This window comes from Loxodonta africana, chromosome 1, assembly GCF_030014295.1.
Source record: "Loxodonta africana isolate mLoxAfr1 chromosome 1, mLoxAfr1.hap2, whole genome shotgun sequence".
NCBI classification, from domain to species: domain Eukaryota; kingdom Metazoa; phylum Chordata; class Mammalia; order Proboscidea; family Elephantidae; genus Loxodonta; species Loxodonta africana.
In genome coordinates, this window is record NC_087342.1 from 11,248,651 (window position 1) to 11,268,594 (window position 19,944).

At 42.5% G+C, this 19,944-nt stretch overlaps 1 protein-coding gene across 1 annotated transcript in view; it reads right to left on the reverse strand.

Annotated features, from left to right (window-relative positions):
• Positions 1–19,944, reverse strand: part of HGD (homogentisate 1,2-dioxygenase) — a 58,416-nt gene that overhangs the window by 13,784 nt on the left and 24,688 nt on the right. The window contains exons 5-11 of the mRNA XM_003412835.4: positions 18,202–18,293; positions 9,291–9,325; positions 8,240–8,319; positions 7,601–7,700; positions 5,426–5,550; positions 3,790–3,894; positions 1,246–1,372 (exon numbers count right to left, since the gene is read on the reverse strand). Of these exons, the coding sequence (XP_003412883.2) occupies positions 1,246–1,372; positions 3,790–3,894; positions 5,426–5,550; positions 7,601–7,700; positions 8,240–8,319; positions 9,291–9,325; positions 18,202–18,293 (664 nt within the window). The remainder of the gene's footprint in view (positions 1–1,245; positions 1,373–3,789; positions 3,895–5,425; positions 5,551–7,600; positions 7,701–8,239; positions 8,320–9,290; positions 9,326–18,201; positions 18,294–19,944) is intronic.

The following is a 19,944-nucleotide window of genomic DNA, read 5'->3' on the forward strand; positions in this document are numbered from 1 at the left end:
AGGTTTTCATCTAGCTTCTGCCCCACTGCAAATGTCAGTCTCATTAAGTACAGCCATGAAGTACTTCATTCATTCTTGGTGGTGTATTCACTTATTAAGTAAATATTTATTAGATGCATATTGTGTACCAGACACTGTGGTCAATTGGTGGCCATGTATGTCGGGTTGCATCAGAACACCTGCAATTAAATCCTGACTCTTCCACTTAACTGGAGTCCCTGGGAGGCACAAATAATTAAGCACGTGGCTACTAGCTGAAAGGTTGGAGGTTCAAATCCACCCAAAGGCACCTCAGAGGAAAGGCCATTGAAAACCGTATGGAGCACAGTTCTCTGAAAACATGGGGTTGCCATGAGTTGAAATTGATTCAACAACAACTGGTAACTACCATTTAACTAGCTATGAAGCCGTGAGCAATCCCTCTTGTCACATTTTTCATCTCTGAAAGTAAAGGAGGCTAAGTAATGATAACACTAGTTCAACTGTTACGAAGATTAAAGAACAGCATAATTATAAAATGATCAGTAATTGTCAGCTGCTAGTGATATTAATAATAAAGTAATAGATTTGATAGGTCCAGCTCTACACAGTAAATGCTCTGCAGAAACTCCTTCCCGAATAGTCTATCCCAGTATAGTCTGCTGTCTGCTTAAAAACAAAAACAAAAAAACCCCAAACCTGTTGTGTTCGAGTTGGACTCTGATTCATAGCGACCCTGTAGGACAGAGTAGAACTGCCCCATAGGGTTTCCAAGGAATGGCTGGTGATTTGAACTGCTGACCTTTTGGTTAGCAGCTGTTCGCTCTTAACACCACCAAAATAATTGGAGGAGGCATATTTCATTAGCTCTTGAACCAGATTTAGATAACGAATGTTCTAAAAACAACAAATTAGTTAACTAACAACATCCCCACCCTCGCTACCCCCTTCCCCAAAAGAAACAGATTTAAAATGTCAAGAAGCTTCTCGTGTCACACTTTACAGCCTTTATGCCTCTCTTTGGGGCCAGAAGAACCAGGATCCAGATATTATAAATTGTTTCCTTCTCACAGTCAGCACATTGCTGCCATCATACGAAGTTGTGGTTTTTAAGCAGCTAAATGTCTGAGTTGCAGCACTAGAAGTTGAGAGGTAAGATCCTACACTCGAGCCAGAAATGTCTCAGGCAGTATTCCCAATGGGTAGTGTTCATTGCTTTGCTCTCTCTTTGGTTTCCAGATGTGGCTTGGTAAAAGAGAGACTTACTGTGGTAATAAGGAGGCCTGAAGGTCTTATCAGCCACCCCCCACCGAGGTGGGAAGATGACAAAATCAGCGATGGCCACCCCAGGGCAGAGAGACTTGGCTGTCAACACCGTGAAAATGGATGGATCCTGTGAAAGCAGAAGGAGAGATTGAACATGCTATGCAAGGGACGAGGCTGGACAATGACATGCATGTCACCACCCACGAAGGTGTTTCCAAGTGACAGCCTAATTTCTGATCACACCACACAGGCCAGGCTAAGAAGTCTGGACTTGTCACTGTGGTACAGTAATCACTCATCTGACTGTCCTCTCCTGCTGGGCTTGAAGCAAAATGAATTAACACTTTTTTAAGAGGATTCTGAGCTGCTTTTCACCCCTCTGAGGCCACTTCTCATGAAGTACAACCCCAGGGGTCTGATAGTCAGTGGTGCCTGCCTCCCAACCTTCTGTCAGGGTGACCAGAGCAGGGAAGTGTAGCAGAGAGCTCCTGGCAGAAGGGAAGTTTGTAGTAAGGTGGACATAGAAATAAAATAATATCTAAGTGTTGATGTAGAATGAGCCTCTCTTTGGGGGTATCACAGAGATTCCAGATGGTGTCTGTCCTTGGCTAGAAGGTCTGAGAACGGTTTCATTGCTTTCTTATCCGTGTTTGACTCGCAAATCTAAAATACATCACCAGTTTAGTGGTGGTAGTGTAGATGGGAATAGGTTGGGGGGTGATATTATGATTTTTAAAGAACTTTAGAGTACTTCAGTAGAAAAATGGAGGATTGGTTTAATTGAAATCAGCAATCATGTTAGCCTTCAGGTGCCATCTTAGGGTCTGGAGATTAAACAATAATTGAGATCTATTCCCTGTTTCTTTAGCATTAATGGTGACGGAGGGTGAGAGTGAAGGAGGTTGAAGGAGTGATAAAACAGTTTCAAGAACAACCAATCACAACAAGGTGTTAGGTCAAGCTAGCTTTATAAATAAAGATCTAAGGGGGTAGAGAAGGAGTGTCTATCTCTACCTGAAAGGATCAGGAGATGCTTCAGAAGAGGTGACATTTGAGGATGGTCCTGAAGAATAAACAGGGGGAGAGAAAGGGAAGAGAAGGAATGGAAAAGAAAGGAGAAAGGGAAAGAAGAAATGGAAGGAGGGAGAAAGGGAGAAAGGAAGGGAAGGAAAGAGGGCAGGAAGGAAGAAAGAAAAAGGGGGAAGGAATTTTAAGCCCAGAGAACAGCAAAGACATTGAAGTACACAGAGATTTCATTAAGAGGAGAGACGGCTAAAGCCCAGGGTGCTTTGGTAGAAGAGAGAGGGCAAGAGGTGGTACTGGGAAGTGAGTCCAGGGCCAGAAGGCGAAGCGCATCAAACACCATACTACAAAGCTCAGACTTAATCCTCAGCCATGGGGAGCCTGTGAAGGTTTTCTAATGCAGCGATGGAATGATCCGGTCTGTGTTTTGGAAAAATAACTATAGCAGCAGTGCAGAGAAGATTGAACTTGTGTAAATTCAAATCCGTCAACCAACCCTTACTGCTGGGAAAGCTGACATTTCTTCATCTGTCATGGGAAATGATGTGGAACTATTAAAGTCAAGGTCCCAGTAACCCAGCGCCGTAAAGTCAAGGTAGTGAGCCTCAAATAAAGCTATATCTATGTCTCAAGATGCTTTCTCATGCTGTTTGGGGCTTGGTGCCTCACTTTCCTATTCCCCTTTGGTTTTATTAAGAGTTGCTGCTCTTAAAAAAGGTAGTTTTGTTCCCCCAGAGATAAGCTGAACTGACTCAGAGTAATCTTTCTGTCTCTGACCCTCTGGTTTCTGCTCTAATTATCCCTCCAGCTTGTGAGTTAAGTTAATGTATTATGAACTAGGCTGCACAATGCACTTTCCCTCAGGATCTCAGAACTGGCACTTTATCAGGAATGTGGGGCCTTAGGGGCCTGTACTATAGACCAGGGAACTATTTGTGGCCCCCTAATTGAGTGAAAAATTTGACAAAGTTTGTTCTCTGAATTTCTTTGGTTTAAATGTAGGTACTGAACACTGAACAATTTTAGAAGTAGACTGCTCCATCACTGGGAAAGACAGCCAGTGGAGAGGCACCAGGATAAGCAGTCAGAACAAGTGGAGTGGCCTCTTGATATTTGTGAGAAGTCAGGTCAGAGATCTTTCCAAATCCCTCCATTTTCCTTCCTGTTCACTCCCTCACTAACATTAGCAGGTGGTTTTCTTTTTGGGGGTACATTTTCCACAAAGAAACTAAGCTTTTCCCTATCTATCTGTGAGTATCCTGTGTCGAGAACTAAGCTGAGTTCAAGGTGAGTGTTGAGTGTCTGGCCTGGCCCCCTCACTAGCTATATGATTTATGCCTACATCAAAGCCTTGCTGCAGCTGATTCACATTCCTGTCAGCACAATGACAAGTGACTGTATCTAGGGCTTCCAAGGCAGACAGTGGAAATGCTAAGTCTGTGAATGTCAAAGGGTCTACTGTGGACTCCTCTCACCCAAGGGTTGCCCTATTCCCAGGGCCTCTAAAGGGTTCAAACTTACGGCATGGTCAAAGGCCACTGAGTTGATGACCATGAAATTCTCCAGGTTGTACTTGTAGGGTGTATAGTTCCCATGCCAGGCCACCACATTGAATGGGGAGACATCCTGATGACAAAAAGCAAGAAAGGATGGTCCGGTAACTAATGCTTTTGTAGCTGTGATCCCTCAGTTTGTACCTGGCATCACTCTTTCTTTTTATGATTTGATCTTTTCTCACAACCTGATTATTTCACCCCTGAGGAGAAGTATAACGCTGAACCATTCTGTGGTTGCTTCATAGCCCCTCTGTCCCGCCCTTGCTTAGCCACTAACAAGCGCCCAGGAGCGATCTCTAAGTCTCCACCTCCCTTGTCAGCAGGTGTATGTACGGGGGTGATTCGCCTCATCTGGTGCCCACTTGGACCTGTGCCCCCCCTTGCTATGCCTCTGACTAACCCCATTTTTCCAGTTCACAAGCTGCAGCTGTCTTCCGGTCACATGCAGCAACAGCGCAGCACATTCTGCAAGCAGTGCTTTTTTTAACACTTTTTAACACAATTGTTAGACTCTGTGGCTGCCAGCAGTTCTCCAACAACCTGGGCCACCTTCTGGGGTTCCTGGTGCAGAGGGCATTGGCTGTGACTCTTTTCCAGGTAACTGGAGCCCAGAGGAGTTTCCAGTAGACATAGTGTCTGGGTAGGTGAGTATAGGAGAGGGGAGAAGGTCTCTAAGACTTCCAACCCCAGGGATTTAAGATTTCAGGGCAATCCTAAGGTGAAGCTTCTTGGGCCTGCACTAGGGTAGGTGTTATGCTATAGGCAGTACTCTCCAGTGCAGCAATGGCCCTATTCAGGAGACAGAATCAGAATCAGTGTTCTAAGGACTTTAATAAAGGAACTACACACACAGGTATGGTTAGGGTTAAGTTAATTGACTGGAGATGTTGAGTATTTGAGCCTAGCAATTGTGGGAAGACATTACCATTCCTAGGCCTGAGAGATAAAGGAAGGAAATATTGTTACAGAATTCTAGTAGAGCTAGAACAAATAATGGTAAAGTTAAACAGAAGATGTTTTGTTTAGGTTATTTTTTGTTATATTATAATTTTATTTTAGTATATTCTATATCAATATATCTCATATACAGTATAGAAAATTGTATATGAAGTAATACTATAGTATAAATACTTCATGGTATAAATCAAGCAAGGCTAATTAACTGAGTTCTGCTTGTTTTGTATCAGCCATTGCTTGTCTTTGAACTGTGGTGGTTGGTCATTGGAAAATGTAAGTCTTGGCTGATCTATTTGTTGTTTCCCTTTTCATAACATTATATGATATGATGTTTTCACATCAGTATAGAGAGCTACATTTGCCAGGGTTTTCATTGCTTGGTGAGTGGAAAGGCCAGGAGCTTTGAAGTCAGACAGATATGAGTTTGAGTACTGGCTCTGCTACTTATTGTGACACTGGGTAAATTATTTATCACCACCTGGTCTGTTTTCATGACTACAAATAAGGCGATTTGTAGTACCTTGGTGATGTGGTGAAGGTGAAAGGATAGAATATATGTAAAGTACCAAACACTGCCCTTGGCAAACAGTAGGTGCTCAATAACTATTCATTCCCTCCCCTGCCTACCAACCCTCTTACTTTACCTGTTTGGCAGCAAACAGCTTGCCCTGGTATTTATTGATGACAGTGTAACCACCTGGCACTTGACGATCTTCAAACCAAGCAACAGGTATCATGAAATCACGAGGATTTGCCAAGCCATTGGCTCCTAGAACCGAATGATCCAAAGGTCTTTTAGACACTTTGAAATGACATAGAAACATGCCCATCATCACACAGAGAGAAAGGGCATTCTTTCATGTCGAGAGCCACTCAACCAATGGATTTCACTGCTCAAAGCCTCATTGGAGTCCCAGTTTTAGGAAGGCAAGGAATTTAATGAGGTAAGAGACTTCAGGGGGAGCAAAAAAACCAACACGCAATCATCGTCATCACCAGCATCACCTCCTACAGTTGCATTTCACATGCATTATCTCATCATTACAGGGGAGGAGAGGAAAGACTAGGAAGGAGGAAAAAAAGAAGAGATAATAGAATACTAGACATTTTTTTTTTTCTTTCTAAAGAAACCCTGATGACTGTAGAAAGCATTGCCAGTCTTCGATCTTGGGAAGGGAGGGTTAGGCACTGCTGCCCCAGGCATGTCTCTGCTCCTTAGAACTTGGAACCCGAGTTAGTAAAGCTGCTCTCCAGCCTGACAAATGTGTCTGCCACTCAGAGAGAGAGAATGCAGGACTTGCCTGCTTACCTTTGCTTGGGAGCAAGTGTTCCCTCCAGAGAAAGAAAATAAATCAAAAGACCAAAAATGAAAAGCATAAGTGCAAAAACATGATTTAACTCCGAGAGATCTGGGGAGTGTTTTATCATTTCGAGCTCCTGGGGTTAAAAAAAATAAACCCCCAGCTGGTTAGTAAATTATATATATTTTCCAGAGGGTACATGTGCCATGGAACCTGGAGGCTACAATGACTGTAAAGCAGCAGGAAGCCAGACCAAAGTGGGAAGAGTGGGTGGTGAGCAGGATGACAGACGGCCCACCATGGGTCCAGCTGCCTCTCTACTGCCTCCCACCTTCCTCTGACTATTTGGATCCCTCCAGGGGAGTGACCAGAAGGCACATCCTGGCCTGTCCCTGTTTCGCTCTAAAAAGCTGTTGATGAGGAAGGGAAGAACTGGAGGTGTGGCCACCACCTTCAGCAAACATTCCAAGGATGAAAACAAGGGCCAATTTTTCCAGTCACTGCTTTCACTCCAAGAGATGTTTTGAGAGCAGCCCCTCCTACCCCCTTCACTTCTCTCCTACATCTCCTGCCTCCGGCTTGCCAGGAGAATGGGGAGGGACCTTGGATCATCTCTGAAAGTTCTCGTCTGCCTCATGGGGGCTGTGGCCTCTAGCACCTTCGTAGCACTGACTGATCCACCTTTTTTGGTTGTTGAGTGTGTGGATTTTGTGGAGTGTGCTCAGTAGGAATATGGTGTTTACGGACTATGCCCCTCAGCTTGTCCCCCATCTCCGTAGGAATATAGCTCCTGACATCTTTCAAGCTTTCGCTATTTTATCGTCTACACAACCCATCAGCTTAGGAAAATGATTTCCCTCCTATTCACAAAGTGCATTCTCACTTGCACGCTTTTGCTTAAGCTGTTCCCTTTCCTCTTTACTTCTCCTCAGTGTTTGATCAAGAATTAGACACATGTCATTTTGTCCGAGATGCTGTTCCTGCTGACACTGGCTCACTTTAACCCAAACTCCTACATCCCTTGCAGTATGTACTGCAAAACCAGAAATCCACTACATACTGTCTTGCTCTCTGATAGTCTGTATACTCTTCTAGAGAGAAATTTATAATGGGTTGATGTGGCTTGTTGTCTGTTAAGTATCATATTTTATGAGACGAGGCTTGTGTTACTCTTAATGAGGTGTCTGTCAGTAGCCTCAGCACAACGTGGGGGCCAAGACTAGCTGATGGGTTGATATACAGATGGGTTAATTCATGAAGGTTTTATTTCATCAGTAGATCAGTTACACTGCATGGAGCCCCTAAAATTAGAGGTCTGAAAAAACAGTCTGAGATTGCTCAGGGAGTTCTATCAGGTTTCTGAAATTCTAAACTACATTTGATCTAGAGAAGAAGCTGCTTAGAGAGGGAAGTAGAAATTTGAGTTAGATAGTGAGTGGAGAAGGATGCTTAACTTTCATGCAATTATCTGTGTCCTGTATTTCAAGCGAGGGTTAGAGTCTTGTAGTAAAGATTTACCAATGGGTCCCAGGTCAGGCAACTCGAAGTGGATGCCGTAGATCTCCAGGATGTAACCCCTGGTCTCCTCGAAGACATCTATGTTGAACCGCATTCCTCTCTGGAAAGGGGAGCAAACACTAGTGTGCCCTCCCAAAATCATACCTGTAGTTATAAAGAAGCTGCCCCAGAGCCACATCTAGCCCCATCTGCAAAAGTAAAGCTATGCTTGCCTCCACAGGTGACCAATTCAAAGATGGGTTAGGAAGAAAAACTCAACTCCTAATCACCTCTATGACCCAGGTCAACTCTAGTCTAATCTCTCATTTGATCGAGGGAAGAAATTCTCCTTCACTGCCTCCCCCAACCGCTTTCCATGGAAACACAGCCTAATCCAGAGACTGTATGAATATTGGAGGAAGAGAATTGACAATGCTTTGTGCTTTGTGAGTGTTTGCTATTTTAAAACGAAGCCAGCACCCAAGCCTGCTCACTCTTCTCCACATGGAGCCTTCTGCATAACTCCAACTCCCTCCCCACTGTCCAGGCCTGACCGAGAAATTTTAGGGTTGGAAATAGCAGTTGCTGCAACATCTGATTGCTTCAGTTTTACTTGAGCCAAATTAGGAAGAGGCAGGGAGAAGGGGACACATCACCAACCTGGATGACGCAGATCTCATTGGGCTGCACAAGCATCTTGCCAAACTCGGTGTAAATGAGAAGCTTCCCTTTCTGGGGAACTGACACAACAGAGAGGGCAGCGGTGAGCAACGCTTTTAGTGTGAGGACCGTTTTATGAAGAGTAAAAGGCTTATGGGCTGTGTGTGCTTTTTCATTCCAAATATAAAGAGTTTATTTAGTCTCAATTTATATTGTATATTCTGACAATTTAGGTTAACTATCTACAGTCGGAACCCTGGTGGCACAGTGGTTAAGAGCTAGGCAGCTAGCCAAAAGGTCAGCAGTTTGAATCTACCAGTCACTCCTTGGGAACCCTACAGGGCAGTTCTACTCTGTCCTGTAGGGTCTCTATGAGTTGCAATCAACTTGACGGTAACAGGTTTGGTTTTTGGTCGTCTACAATAATGTGAGTGAAAAAAATTGGCTCCATTTTTTTGGTTGCCAGGTAAGGAGCTTGTATAGACACAATTCTGTGGATTGACCAAAAAGGAAAACAGAAATAGGGTGGAAAATCACCCATTTCTAATGGTTCCAGGGGGAGGCTGGCATTCACATGTCTAAAGTCTACACCAAAATGTTGACTCCAAAATATCAAATAGGATGGGCAGACCAGAGCAATCTCTAATAGGTACTGAACTTTAAAAAAAAAAAAATTGTACTTAAATTGCAGATATCGATGACAGAATGGCCTTTTCCTGTGCAATTTTGAAGACAAACAGAATTCTCTTACTAAGTTAATCACACGTTAGTATTACTCTTCATTTCTTTTCAGCTGCCCTTATCTCCCACATCAGAAATGCCCAGCAGAAATGGGGAAAGACAGAGAGACCAGGGAATAGAGTTGGGATTTTGAGGTACACTAGAAATCTTTTCTGGACCACCAGTGGCCTCTATACCTTAGTTTATAGGTTGCACTAAATGAAATGAGACACACTGGAGGCTGAAGGAAAAGAATATGTATGAAATAAAAAAGCAGCTTGTGACTAGAGCTCAATTAACTGTGAGGGGGTCTGAAATCTCCAGAACTTACCAATTAAGAAGTCCCCATCTGAATTGTAAAAACACCTGAAAATAAAAGTAAAGATTAATTCCTGAGATTTTCAGTTTTAGCACTACCTAAACAAATTAATTCATTCCACAAATTATTGTTTAGTGCTTACAGTGCTGGGTATAAAATGGAGAGCAAAGCAGACTCTGCCCTCATGGAGCTGAGAGTGAGGAGTCAGACAGCAATCAAATAATTACAAAACTATTATCATTGCAAAGTCTTATGGTACTGTGAAAGACAAGTTCAGATGACTGAAAGAATAAGGGACCTGGAGTAATTCAGAGTCAGCAAAGGCTTCCCTGAAGAAGTGACATATGACCTGAGACATGAAAGAATTAACTATGGTTGGGGGAGGGGGAACATTCCAGGCAGAAGGAACAGCATGTGCAAATGTTCTGAGGCAGGAGGCCACATGGCAGTTTGAAAGAAGTGATGAAGGTCAGCGTGTCTCAAGTGAAGAGAGGGACTTGTGGCTGAAAAGAGATTGGGCCCAAAGGGAGATTTTCAGTGCCTTGTCATAGGGCTGTGATCTTGGTCCTGATTCATTCAACGTTTTTACAAAAGTTTGGATGAAGGCCCAGGGGGGTCTATTTATCAAATCTGTAATTGCCAGAGTTCGGGAGGCTTCTCAGAGTCTCTCCTGGTTCTTTGAATCTCAGTTTTTAAAATCTCTGCCTTAAAAAAATCAGTGAGAGGTGGAGCTAACATGGCACCACACCACCCCTCCACAACAAAGACCCGAAAAGCTAGGTACAACAGAGACAAATGTCAATCTTGGAACCCTAAGCATCAAATGAAGAGATGAAGAACTCCACCAAGCACTGAATGGAATAAGAAACTGACAAAGAACAGAGAGTAGAGATATGAGTGGAGGTCCCCCGTCAGCTAACGCAGCACAGATTCGCTACCTTGTACTCCTGTTGGAGATCAGTGGACAGGAAGTACTGGAAAGCAGCTTCACGGAGCTCCCAGCAGGAGACAGAGCACCCATTATCCAGCAATATACAGTTTCCGACCCCCCACGCTCCTTCCCCCTGCTCGATCTTTGCCGCTTCCCAGCTGGCTGTAGTATCTTGGCTGAGAGGTGCTGGCTCTGTGCCACTTGGATTCCCCCCGCCACACCTGCTGGCTCCCTCAGTGACATTTCTTTGTTGCTTTTTTCCGCTTCTTTTTTTTCTCCTGCCTCTAGCCTCCTCACCCCTCGTTTCTCTTGAACACCTGGCTCTGTGTGCCATCTTTGTTTCTTCTTGACAGACTGTGAAGAACCACTTGACTGGGGAACTGCTTTCCCAGTCTGCACTGCCACACTGGTGGGATCCTGGGGCCTTTTTTTCTTTTGTTTGTTTTCTTTTTCTTTTCACGGCTTGGGAGCCCCTTCTAGCTGGGGTGTACTGTGGTGGCTTGGGAGCCATTTCCCTGGTCATGTAGCCACATCATTGGGATCCCTGAAGCATTTTTTTTCTTTTGCCCTTCTTGTCTTTCTTCATTTCTCAGTTTCTTATCTCTCTATACCCAAAACCCAGCGCCGTCGAGTAGATTCCAACTCATAGCGACCCTATTGGACAGAGTAGAACTGCCCCGTAGAGTTTCTAAGGAACGCCTGGCAGATTCAAACTGCTGACCCTCTGGTTAGCAGCCGTAGCACTTAACCACTACGCCACCAGGGTTTCTTCTTTCTATACTTAACCTTCTTTTCCTGTCTCCTGAATACCTGATGCTGTGTGCCATCTCTGCCTCTTCTAGCCAGGTTGTACTTTGTAGTTTGGGAGCCACTTCCCCGGTCTACACAGCCACACTGGTGGGATCCCTGGGGGTTTTTCTTTCTCATTTTTTCCTTTTGATGATATATTTTTTTCTTTTTCCCATTTTGTCTTTCTTCATATCTCAGTTTCTCATCTCTCTCTACTTACCTTCTTTTCCTGTCTCCTGAATACTTGGTGCTGTGTGCCATCTCTTCCCCTTCTAGATAGGCTGTACTGTGTGACTTGGGAGCCATTTTCCTGGCCTGCGCAGCTGTGTCAGTGGGAATGCCCAGTGGCCTTTTTTTTTTTCTCTTTTTCCTTTTTGCTTTATGTTTTTCTTCATTTCTTAGTTTCTCATCTGTCTCTGCTCTCCTTTCCTTCCTTTCTCTTCAGTATGTGGTGCTCTGTGCCATCTCTGCCCCTTCCAGACAAGATGTACCTTGAGGCCTGGGAGCCACTTCCCCAGTCGTCACTGGGATCCCTGGGGGGCATTTAAAAAATTTTTTTTTGTTTGTTTGTTTCTCTTTCTCTTTTTTTCCTTTGTTTTTCTCCACTTCTCAGTTTCTCGTCTCTCTAGTCTAACAGCAAGCTCCTTCAGCACTTTTTTTGTTTGTTTGTTTTTGGCTCCTCTTTCTCTCTCCTCTCTCTCTTTTCCCATACCCATCTTAGCTCCACACATCACAACCTCCCCCTTCCTTCCTGCCTTCTTGCACCATGTGCTGAACATCACACCTCCGAGCAGAGTAGTCATGGCCTACCATAACCTGCCTTGAATTGACTCCCGACCTGCCCTGTTGGCCCTAGTATGTGCCACAAACAACACATCCCAGATCCTCCCCTTCAGCTGGACCTGCCCTGCTGCACCATAGCTGAGCAACTGGTCTTGCCCATTGGACAAGGAGGTGAAAAGTATTGTTTCCATAGATGAGCAAACAACAAAGAATGTACAGCCTGCCTGCTGAGACATAACCAAATAAGAAAAAGCAGGATAAACAAACAAATCTACAAACAATAAATGAAGAAAATAACTATGGAGTGACCTAAAGAAGGCAGACAATATCAAAACATATTTAAAAAAAAAAAAAAAAGGACAGGATGGTTCCAATAAGTGTCCAAAATTAAACACCAGATGACTTTCCAGTAGAAGAAAAGGCACTAGAACTATTTGATAGGGAATTCAAATTGCTAATATTCAGAGCTAGCCAAGAGTTGAAGCAAAAAACATACAAAAATGAGGAAAAAGTAGACAAATTCATGGAAAAGGCAGACAAATTCATGAAAAATACAGACAAAAAAATGGAAGAATTCAGGAAAATAATACAGGAACAAAATGCCAAAATAAATTCACAACTAGAAATCACGCAAAAATAGCAATTAGAAATCCAAAAGAGATACAACAAAATTTCAGAAATGGACAGCGTCATAGAAGGTCTGAGGAGTAGCTTTAAAACAACGGAACAAGATCAGCGAAAATGAAGACAAATCCTTGGATACAACTTTGAGAAAAAAATCAGAAAAACAAACAAACAAAAAAAAAAAATGAAGAAAGCTTGAGAATTACGTGGGTTATAACCAAAAGCAAAAACTTGCAAGTGATCAGAGTTCTAGAATGGGGTAAGAAAACAGAAAAAACAGAGATGATCATTGAAGAATTCCTGACAGAAAACTTCCCTAATATCAGGAAAGATGAGAAACTGACCATCCAAGAAGCTCAATGAACCCCATGTAGGATAGATTGCAAAAGAAAATCACCAAGACATATCATAATCACACTTGCTAAAGCCAAAGACAAAGAATCCTGAAAGCACCTCAAGAAAAACAAACAGTCACATAAGGAGGGGAAACAATAAGACTAAGCACTGATTACTCCGCATAAACCATGCAGGCAAAAAGGCATTGGGATGACATATAAAAAACCTAAAAAGAAGAAAATTGCTAACCAAGAATAATACATACTGGAAAACTCTTGTTCAAATATGATAGTGAAATTAGGACATTTCCAGATAAAAAGAAATTAAGGGAATATGCAAAAACCAAACCAAATTTACAAGTATTAAAGGGAGTCCTTTTTTTTTGGTTTGAGAACAAGCAGCATCAGACCATAGCCTGAATCTAGGATGCAAGATTGCACCAGCCAGATACCAACCTCGGAAGTGAATTCTCAAGGACTATTCAAAACCAAAAGATTTATGGCAGGGAACCAGAGAGGTTAATCTGTAAATGACAACAACATCACAACAATAAAAGAGGGAATAAATGGTGTAGGTATAGAACTTTCTAATGGAGAAGAAGGCAAGGCAATACCAAGTAATAATAGGCTGATTCAAACCTAGGAGGATAAGGGTAAATTTCAAGGTAACCACAAAGTTAACAAACCTACTCATCAAAATAAAGAAGAAAAACATAAAGTCTGAATAAAAACAAAATCTACAAAAACAAAAGAAATGGGGGGGGGGAACCCACAAACAAAAGGAATTCAGCACAGGAGAGTAAGAGGAACAGAGAAAACATCTGCACCACACACACACACACACACACACAAAAGGCACTCCAAAATGACAGTAATAAACTCATGCCTATCAATAATTACCCTGAATGTAAATGGCCTAAATGAACCCATAAAGAGATGGAGAATGACAGAATGGATTAAAAAACAGTATCCATCAATATGCTGTCTAAAAGAGACACACATTAGAAACAAAGATGTAAATTTATTAAAAATCAAAGGATGTTAAAAAATAATCAAATAGCTACCAAAAACAAGCAGGAGTGGCAATACTAATCTCAGATAAAATAGACTTTAAAACAAAATCCACCATAAAAGACAAAAAAGGGCACTGTGTAATGATTAAAGGGATGATCCATCATGAAGACATAACCATAATAAATATCTACATACCCAATGACAGGGCTCCAAAATACATAAAACAAACTCTAACAGCACTGAAAAGAGAAATCGACAGTTCCACAATAATAGTAGAAGACTTCAACACGCCACTCTCAGTAAAGGACAGAACATCTAGGAAGAAAGTCAACAAAGATACAGAAGAGCTAAAAAGCACAATCAGCCAACTTGATCTCATAGACATATATAGAACACTCCACCCAACAGCTGGAAAATACACATTCTTTACCAATGAACATGGAATGTTCTCCAGAATAGACCACATCTTAGGCCACAGAGCAACCCAAAACAAAATCCAAAACATTGAGATAATACAAAGTATCTTTTCTGACCACAACACCATCAGAGTAGAAATTAACAATAGGAAGAGCAAGGGAAAAAAAAAAAAAATTGGTTACATGGAAACTGAATAACACCCTGCTGAAAAACCACTGGATAATAGAAGAAATCAGAGATGGAATTAAAAAATTCCTAGAATCAAATGAGAATGAAAACACATCTTACCAAAACCATTGGGACACGGGAAGGGCAGTGCTCAGAGGTCAATTTATAGCAATAGGTACACACATCAACAAAGAAGAAAGAGACAAAATCAAAACATTAGCTACATGACTTGAACACATAGAGAATAGCAAAAGAAGTCCACGACCACCAGAAGAAAGGAAATAATAAAGATCAGAGCAGAAATAAATGAAGTAGAGAATAGAAAAACAATAGAGTCAACAAAACCAAAAGTTGGTTCTTTGAAAGGATCACCAAAATTGACAAACCACTCGCCAAAGTGACAAAAGAAAAACAGAAGAGGATGCAAATAATCCAAATAAGGAATGAAATGGGGAACATTACAACAGACCCAACTGAAATAAAAAGGATCATAACAGAGTATTATGAAAAACTATACCCCAACGAATTTGAAAACCTAGAGGAAATGGACATATTTCTAGAAACACACCACCTACCTAAACTAATTTTTTTGTATTTTTTATGTTGAGGTGTAATCCTTACTGAAGGCTGCGGTTTTTGATCTTCATTGGTAAGTGCTTCAAGTCCTCTTCACTTTCAGCAAGCAAGGTTGTGTCATCTGCATAAAGCAGGTTGTTTATGAGTCTTCCTCCGATCCTGATGCCCCGTTCTTCTTCATATAGTCCAGCTTCTCGTATTATTTGCTCAGCATACAGATTGAATAGGTATGGTAAAAGGATACAACCCTTAAGTACACCTTTCCTGACTTTAAACCACTAAGTATCTCCTTGTTCTGTCTGAACAACTGCCTCTTGATCTACATACAGGTTCCTTATGAGCACAATTAAGTGTTCAGAAATTCCCATTCTTCGCAATGTTATCCGTAATTTGTTATGATCCACACAGTTGAATGCCTTTGCATAGTCAATAAAACAGAGGTAAACATCCTTCTGGTATTCTCTGCTTTCAGCCAGAATCCATCTGCCAACAGCAATGATATCCCTGATGCTACATCCTCTTCTGAATCAGGCCCGAATTTCTAGCAGTTCCCTGTCTATACACTGCCGTAGCCGCTTTTGAATGATTCTCAGCAAAATTTTGCATATGTGTGGTATATAATGATATTATTCTATAATTTCCACATTTGGTTGGGTCACCTGTCTTGGGAATAGGCATAAATATGGATCTCTTCCAGTCAGTTGGCCAGGAAGCTATCTTTCATATTTCTTGGCATAGACAAGTGAGTACCTCCAGCACTGCATCTGTTTGTTGAAACATCTCAACTGATATTCCATCAATTCCTGGAGCCTAAAGAAAATAAAAATCCTCACAACTGGACCAGTAAGCAACATCATGATAAGCACAGAAAGGATTGATGTTGTCAAGGGTTTCATTTTGTTTGGATCCACGACCGATGCCCATGGAAGCTGCAGTCAAGAAATCAAAAGATGCGTTGCATTGGGCACATCTGCTGCAAAGGACCTCTTTAAAGTGTTGGAAAGCAAAGATGTCACTTTGAAGACTAAGTTGTGCCTGACCCAAGCCATAGTATTTTCAGTCACGTCATATGCATGTGAAAGCTGGACAATCAATAAGAAAGCCTGAAGAAGAATTGATGGCTTCAAATTGTGGTGTTGGCAAAGAATATTGAATACACTATGGACTGCCAAAAGAATGAATGAATCTGTCTTGGAAGAAGTACAACCAAAATGCTCCTTAGAAGCAAGGATGGTGAGGCCACGTCTTAAAATACTTTGGACATGTTCTCAGGAGGGATCAGTCCTTGGAGAAGGACATGATGCTTGGTAAAGTGCAGGGTCAGCAAAAAAGAGGAAGACCCTCAGTGAGGTGGATTGACACAGTGGCTGCCACAATGGTCTCAAGCATAACAACTAGTAAGGATGGCACAGGACCGGGCAGTGTTTTGTTCTTTTGTGCATAGGGTCGCTATGAGTTGGAAGCAACTCAATGGCACCTAACAACAACCCAAACTAACACAAAATGATGTTTAAAATCTGAACAGACCTATGACAAGAGAAAAGATAACAAGAGATTGAAAAAGTAATAGAAAAAAACTGCCAACCAAAAAAAAGCCCTGCCCACTTTGGAGACCATGGTCTTGGGAACATCTAGCTCAATTGGCATAGCATAGTTTATAAAGAAAATGTTCTACATTCTACTTTGGTGAGTAGCATCTGGGGTCTTAAAAACCTGTGGAGCGGCCATCTAAGAAACTCTACTGGTCTCACCGCTTCAGGAGCAAGTTAGAATGAAGAAACTAAAGATACAATGGAAAGATTAGTCCAAAGGACTAATGGACCACAACTACCTTGGCCTCTACCAGACTGAGTCCAGTACAACTAGATGTGCTCGGCTACCACCACTGACTGCTCTGACAGAGATCACAATAGAGGGTCCCAGACAGAGCTGGAGAAAAATGTAGAACAAAATTCTAACTCACAAAAAAAAGACCAGACTTACTGGCCTCACAGAGACTGGAGAAACCATGGAACTATGGCCCCTGGACACCTTTTTAGTTTAGTAATGAAGACACTCCTGAGGCTCACCCTTCAGCCAAAGATTAGACAGGCCCATAAAACAAAATGAGACTAAAGGGGCACACCAACCCAGGGGCAAGGACTAGAAGGCAGGAGGGAACAGGAAAGCTGGTAATAGGGAACCCAAGGTCAAGAAAGGAGAGTGTTGACGTGTTGTGGGGTTGTTAACCAATATGTGTACTAACTGTTCAATGAGAAGCTACTTTGTTCTTTAAACCTTCATATAAAGTACAATAAAAATAAAAATAAATCAATGAGGGAAGAGGTGAGTAATGTCCTTAAAAGCAATTCACCATCACCAAGAGAGGCTGAAGAGAGTGAGATAAAGGAGCCTCCCACCAACATTCTTATTAAAACAGGCAAACAAATAAATACAAAATAAGAAATTGAGAAAAAGAATGTCAATGTGGAATAGGGACAGTATTTAAAAGAAAGAATAACAACAATAACAAAACACTGCAAAAACTTTGGAAAACATGGACCCTCTTAGTGATGGTAATAACAGGTAACGCTTGTTGAGCACTTGCTCTGGACCAGGCTCTGTGCTGTGTACACTTCACAGTGTGTTCAGCTCAGGGACATTAAATGCTTTTCCCAAGGTCTCTCAGCCAGAAAGAATGAAGTTGAGCTTTGGACGGGAACAGTCTGGTTCCAGAGGTAGTATGCAAAGCTAATATGATATTCTGCTGCCCAAAGAAAAGGCAGAAGTGCCGTTTATATGGCTTTTTGATTAAAAAAATAAAAGCCAGTAGAAGCTCCTGTATGTAGGAATTCTAAATTTATACAAAGCTATTAGCTGAAGCCAGTCTGTCAGCTTGACCTGCCACCAACAAGTGGTCCCAGTGGCTGCTCATGCAGTGTGACTTTGGGCTCAAGAATAGCCCAGGAGAACCTTAAAACTAAGAATATTCTGCTCCAAATTTGGTTAAAGTCAAAATGCCTCTTGGACTATTCCCATGGTCTAGGGCCCTGTCATCTCATTACTGTTTGAATTGTTATGTGACATTCTTGTTTATGTCACAAGAATTGGTTAAGATAAAAATGCTCATTTATCATCATTGTAAATATGTATCAATATTACTCTGTGGGTGGTGGGGGCAAAAATAAAAACAGTTTTTTTTTTTTATGTGTGTGTGTGACTTTATAAGGGCAACACCTGGCCTTCACCCTCTGGTCAACAGCCCTTGGGGAATGGGACTGCTTTGCCCCAGTACTGGGACACTTACCTGTTCCCCATGGAGGTGTTGCAGAGGAAAATGTGGATGGCAAGTCCATTGTTAGATCTCATGTCTCCAGCTCCACACAAGGTGTGCAGGCCCTGGGAGAGACCATGTACGAGAGGGAGGGGTGAATGTGAGTAGTGCTACAGAGGCCAGCCTTCCCTCTGGGCCCTGAGAGTCAGGGTTCTACCAGGGTCTTCCCTCTGGGACCAGTGGGACATTTGGGATCCAGGCTGCCTCTGGGGAACCTGGAACTTACTGACTTCTGTTTGGCAGGTGGTAGCTCACGCTCGTTGCCAGCCATGGCCCTGAGCCTGAATTGTCTCAATGGCTACACCAGATCACCTTGCAGTGCATTAATTCATACTTGGCATTTTATCAGTTTGATGCTTAAGATCAACCCGAAGGAGAGATTCTGATGGAAGTGATATCAACCACCCTGATGCCACAGTGGTTAAGAGCTCGACTGCTAACCAAAAAAGTTGGCAGTTCAAATCTGCCAGCCACTCCTTGGAAACCCTATGGAACAGTTCTACCCTGTCCTACAGGGTCACTATGAGTTAGAATCGACTTGATGGCAATGAGTTTGGTTTGGTTTTAGGAGGTTTGGGGAGGAGTTTTGTAGCTTCAGGGGTCAGTTAATGCCCCTCAAATACACCCCACCATGTAAATACCCTCTGCTTATGAATAAGGTTAGTTCTAATCTCTCCAGGGCAGAGAAAAGCATTCAGATGTATGATCAGATTATCCACACCTAAGAAATTTTAACACACAGGCCTTCTCAAAATAGCCATCATCCCCAAACCTGCAGATGGAGAGCCCAAAAGGAGGGGCCTCTGCTCCTCTAAACCAAAAAACCCAAACCCATTGCCATCGAGTCGATTCTGACTCATAGCGACCCTAGATGCCCATAATTCACACAAGGAGGGGGTACTTTTATTTAAGTGAGTCTGCATAGCACTAAATGCTGATAAGAACTTAAAGCTGACCTGAACAGTTGGGCCCATGATTGGGCACCTGGACTGTCTCTAAGTAAGCCGTGGGCTGAGGTTGGTCTGCAGAATCTTCCACTGGCCTCTTTGAGTCCCACGCCCTTGTAGCTCACTTCTGCCCTCCCCCACATACTCCTTGCTCTGGGAACAGGTATTCTAACGCAACACCTATAACTACCAAGAAGAGCTTCTAATTAGCTTGTGCTAACTAGAGTGGCCACCCTGAGTTGACGCTTTTCTAGCCCAAAGGTCCATTTCAGGGGTTACATGAACTTGAATGGGAAAAAAAGTTGCATATATATTTTTCACTACTACCTGATTGAAATTTTTCATTTCCTTCAGTCAATATGAATGCAGTCAACAAATGACAGTAGCGTTAGCAGCGCCTATAACCTTGTAGGGAGCCCTGGTAGTGCAGTGGTTAAGAACTTGGCGGCTAACCAAAAGGTTGGCAGTTCGAATCCACCAGCTACTTCTTGGAAACTGTATGGGGGCAGTTCTACTCTGTCCTACAGGGTTGCTCTGAGTCGAAATCGACTCGATAGCAGTGGGTTTTTGTAACCTTGTAACTGATAGCAATCATAGATATTTTTGCATCACAGATAATGTTGCAGATATCTCTGAATATCATTTATGCTCATCCCTCTTTTTAATAACCATAGCTATTAGGTCTGTTTATAAACCAAAGCGGGGTGGGGGGGCCTGTTGCTGTTGAGTTGATTCCGACTCATAGTGACCCTGTGGGAGAGAATAGAAG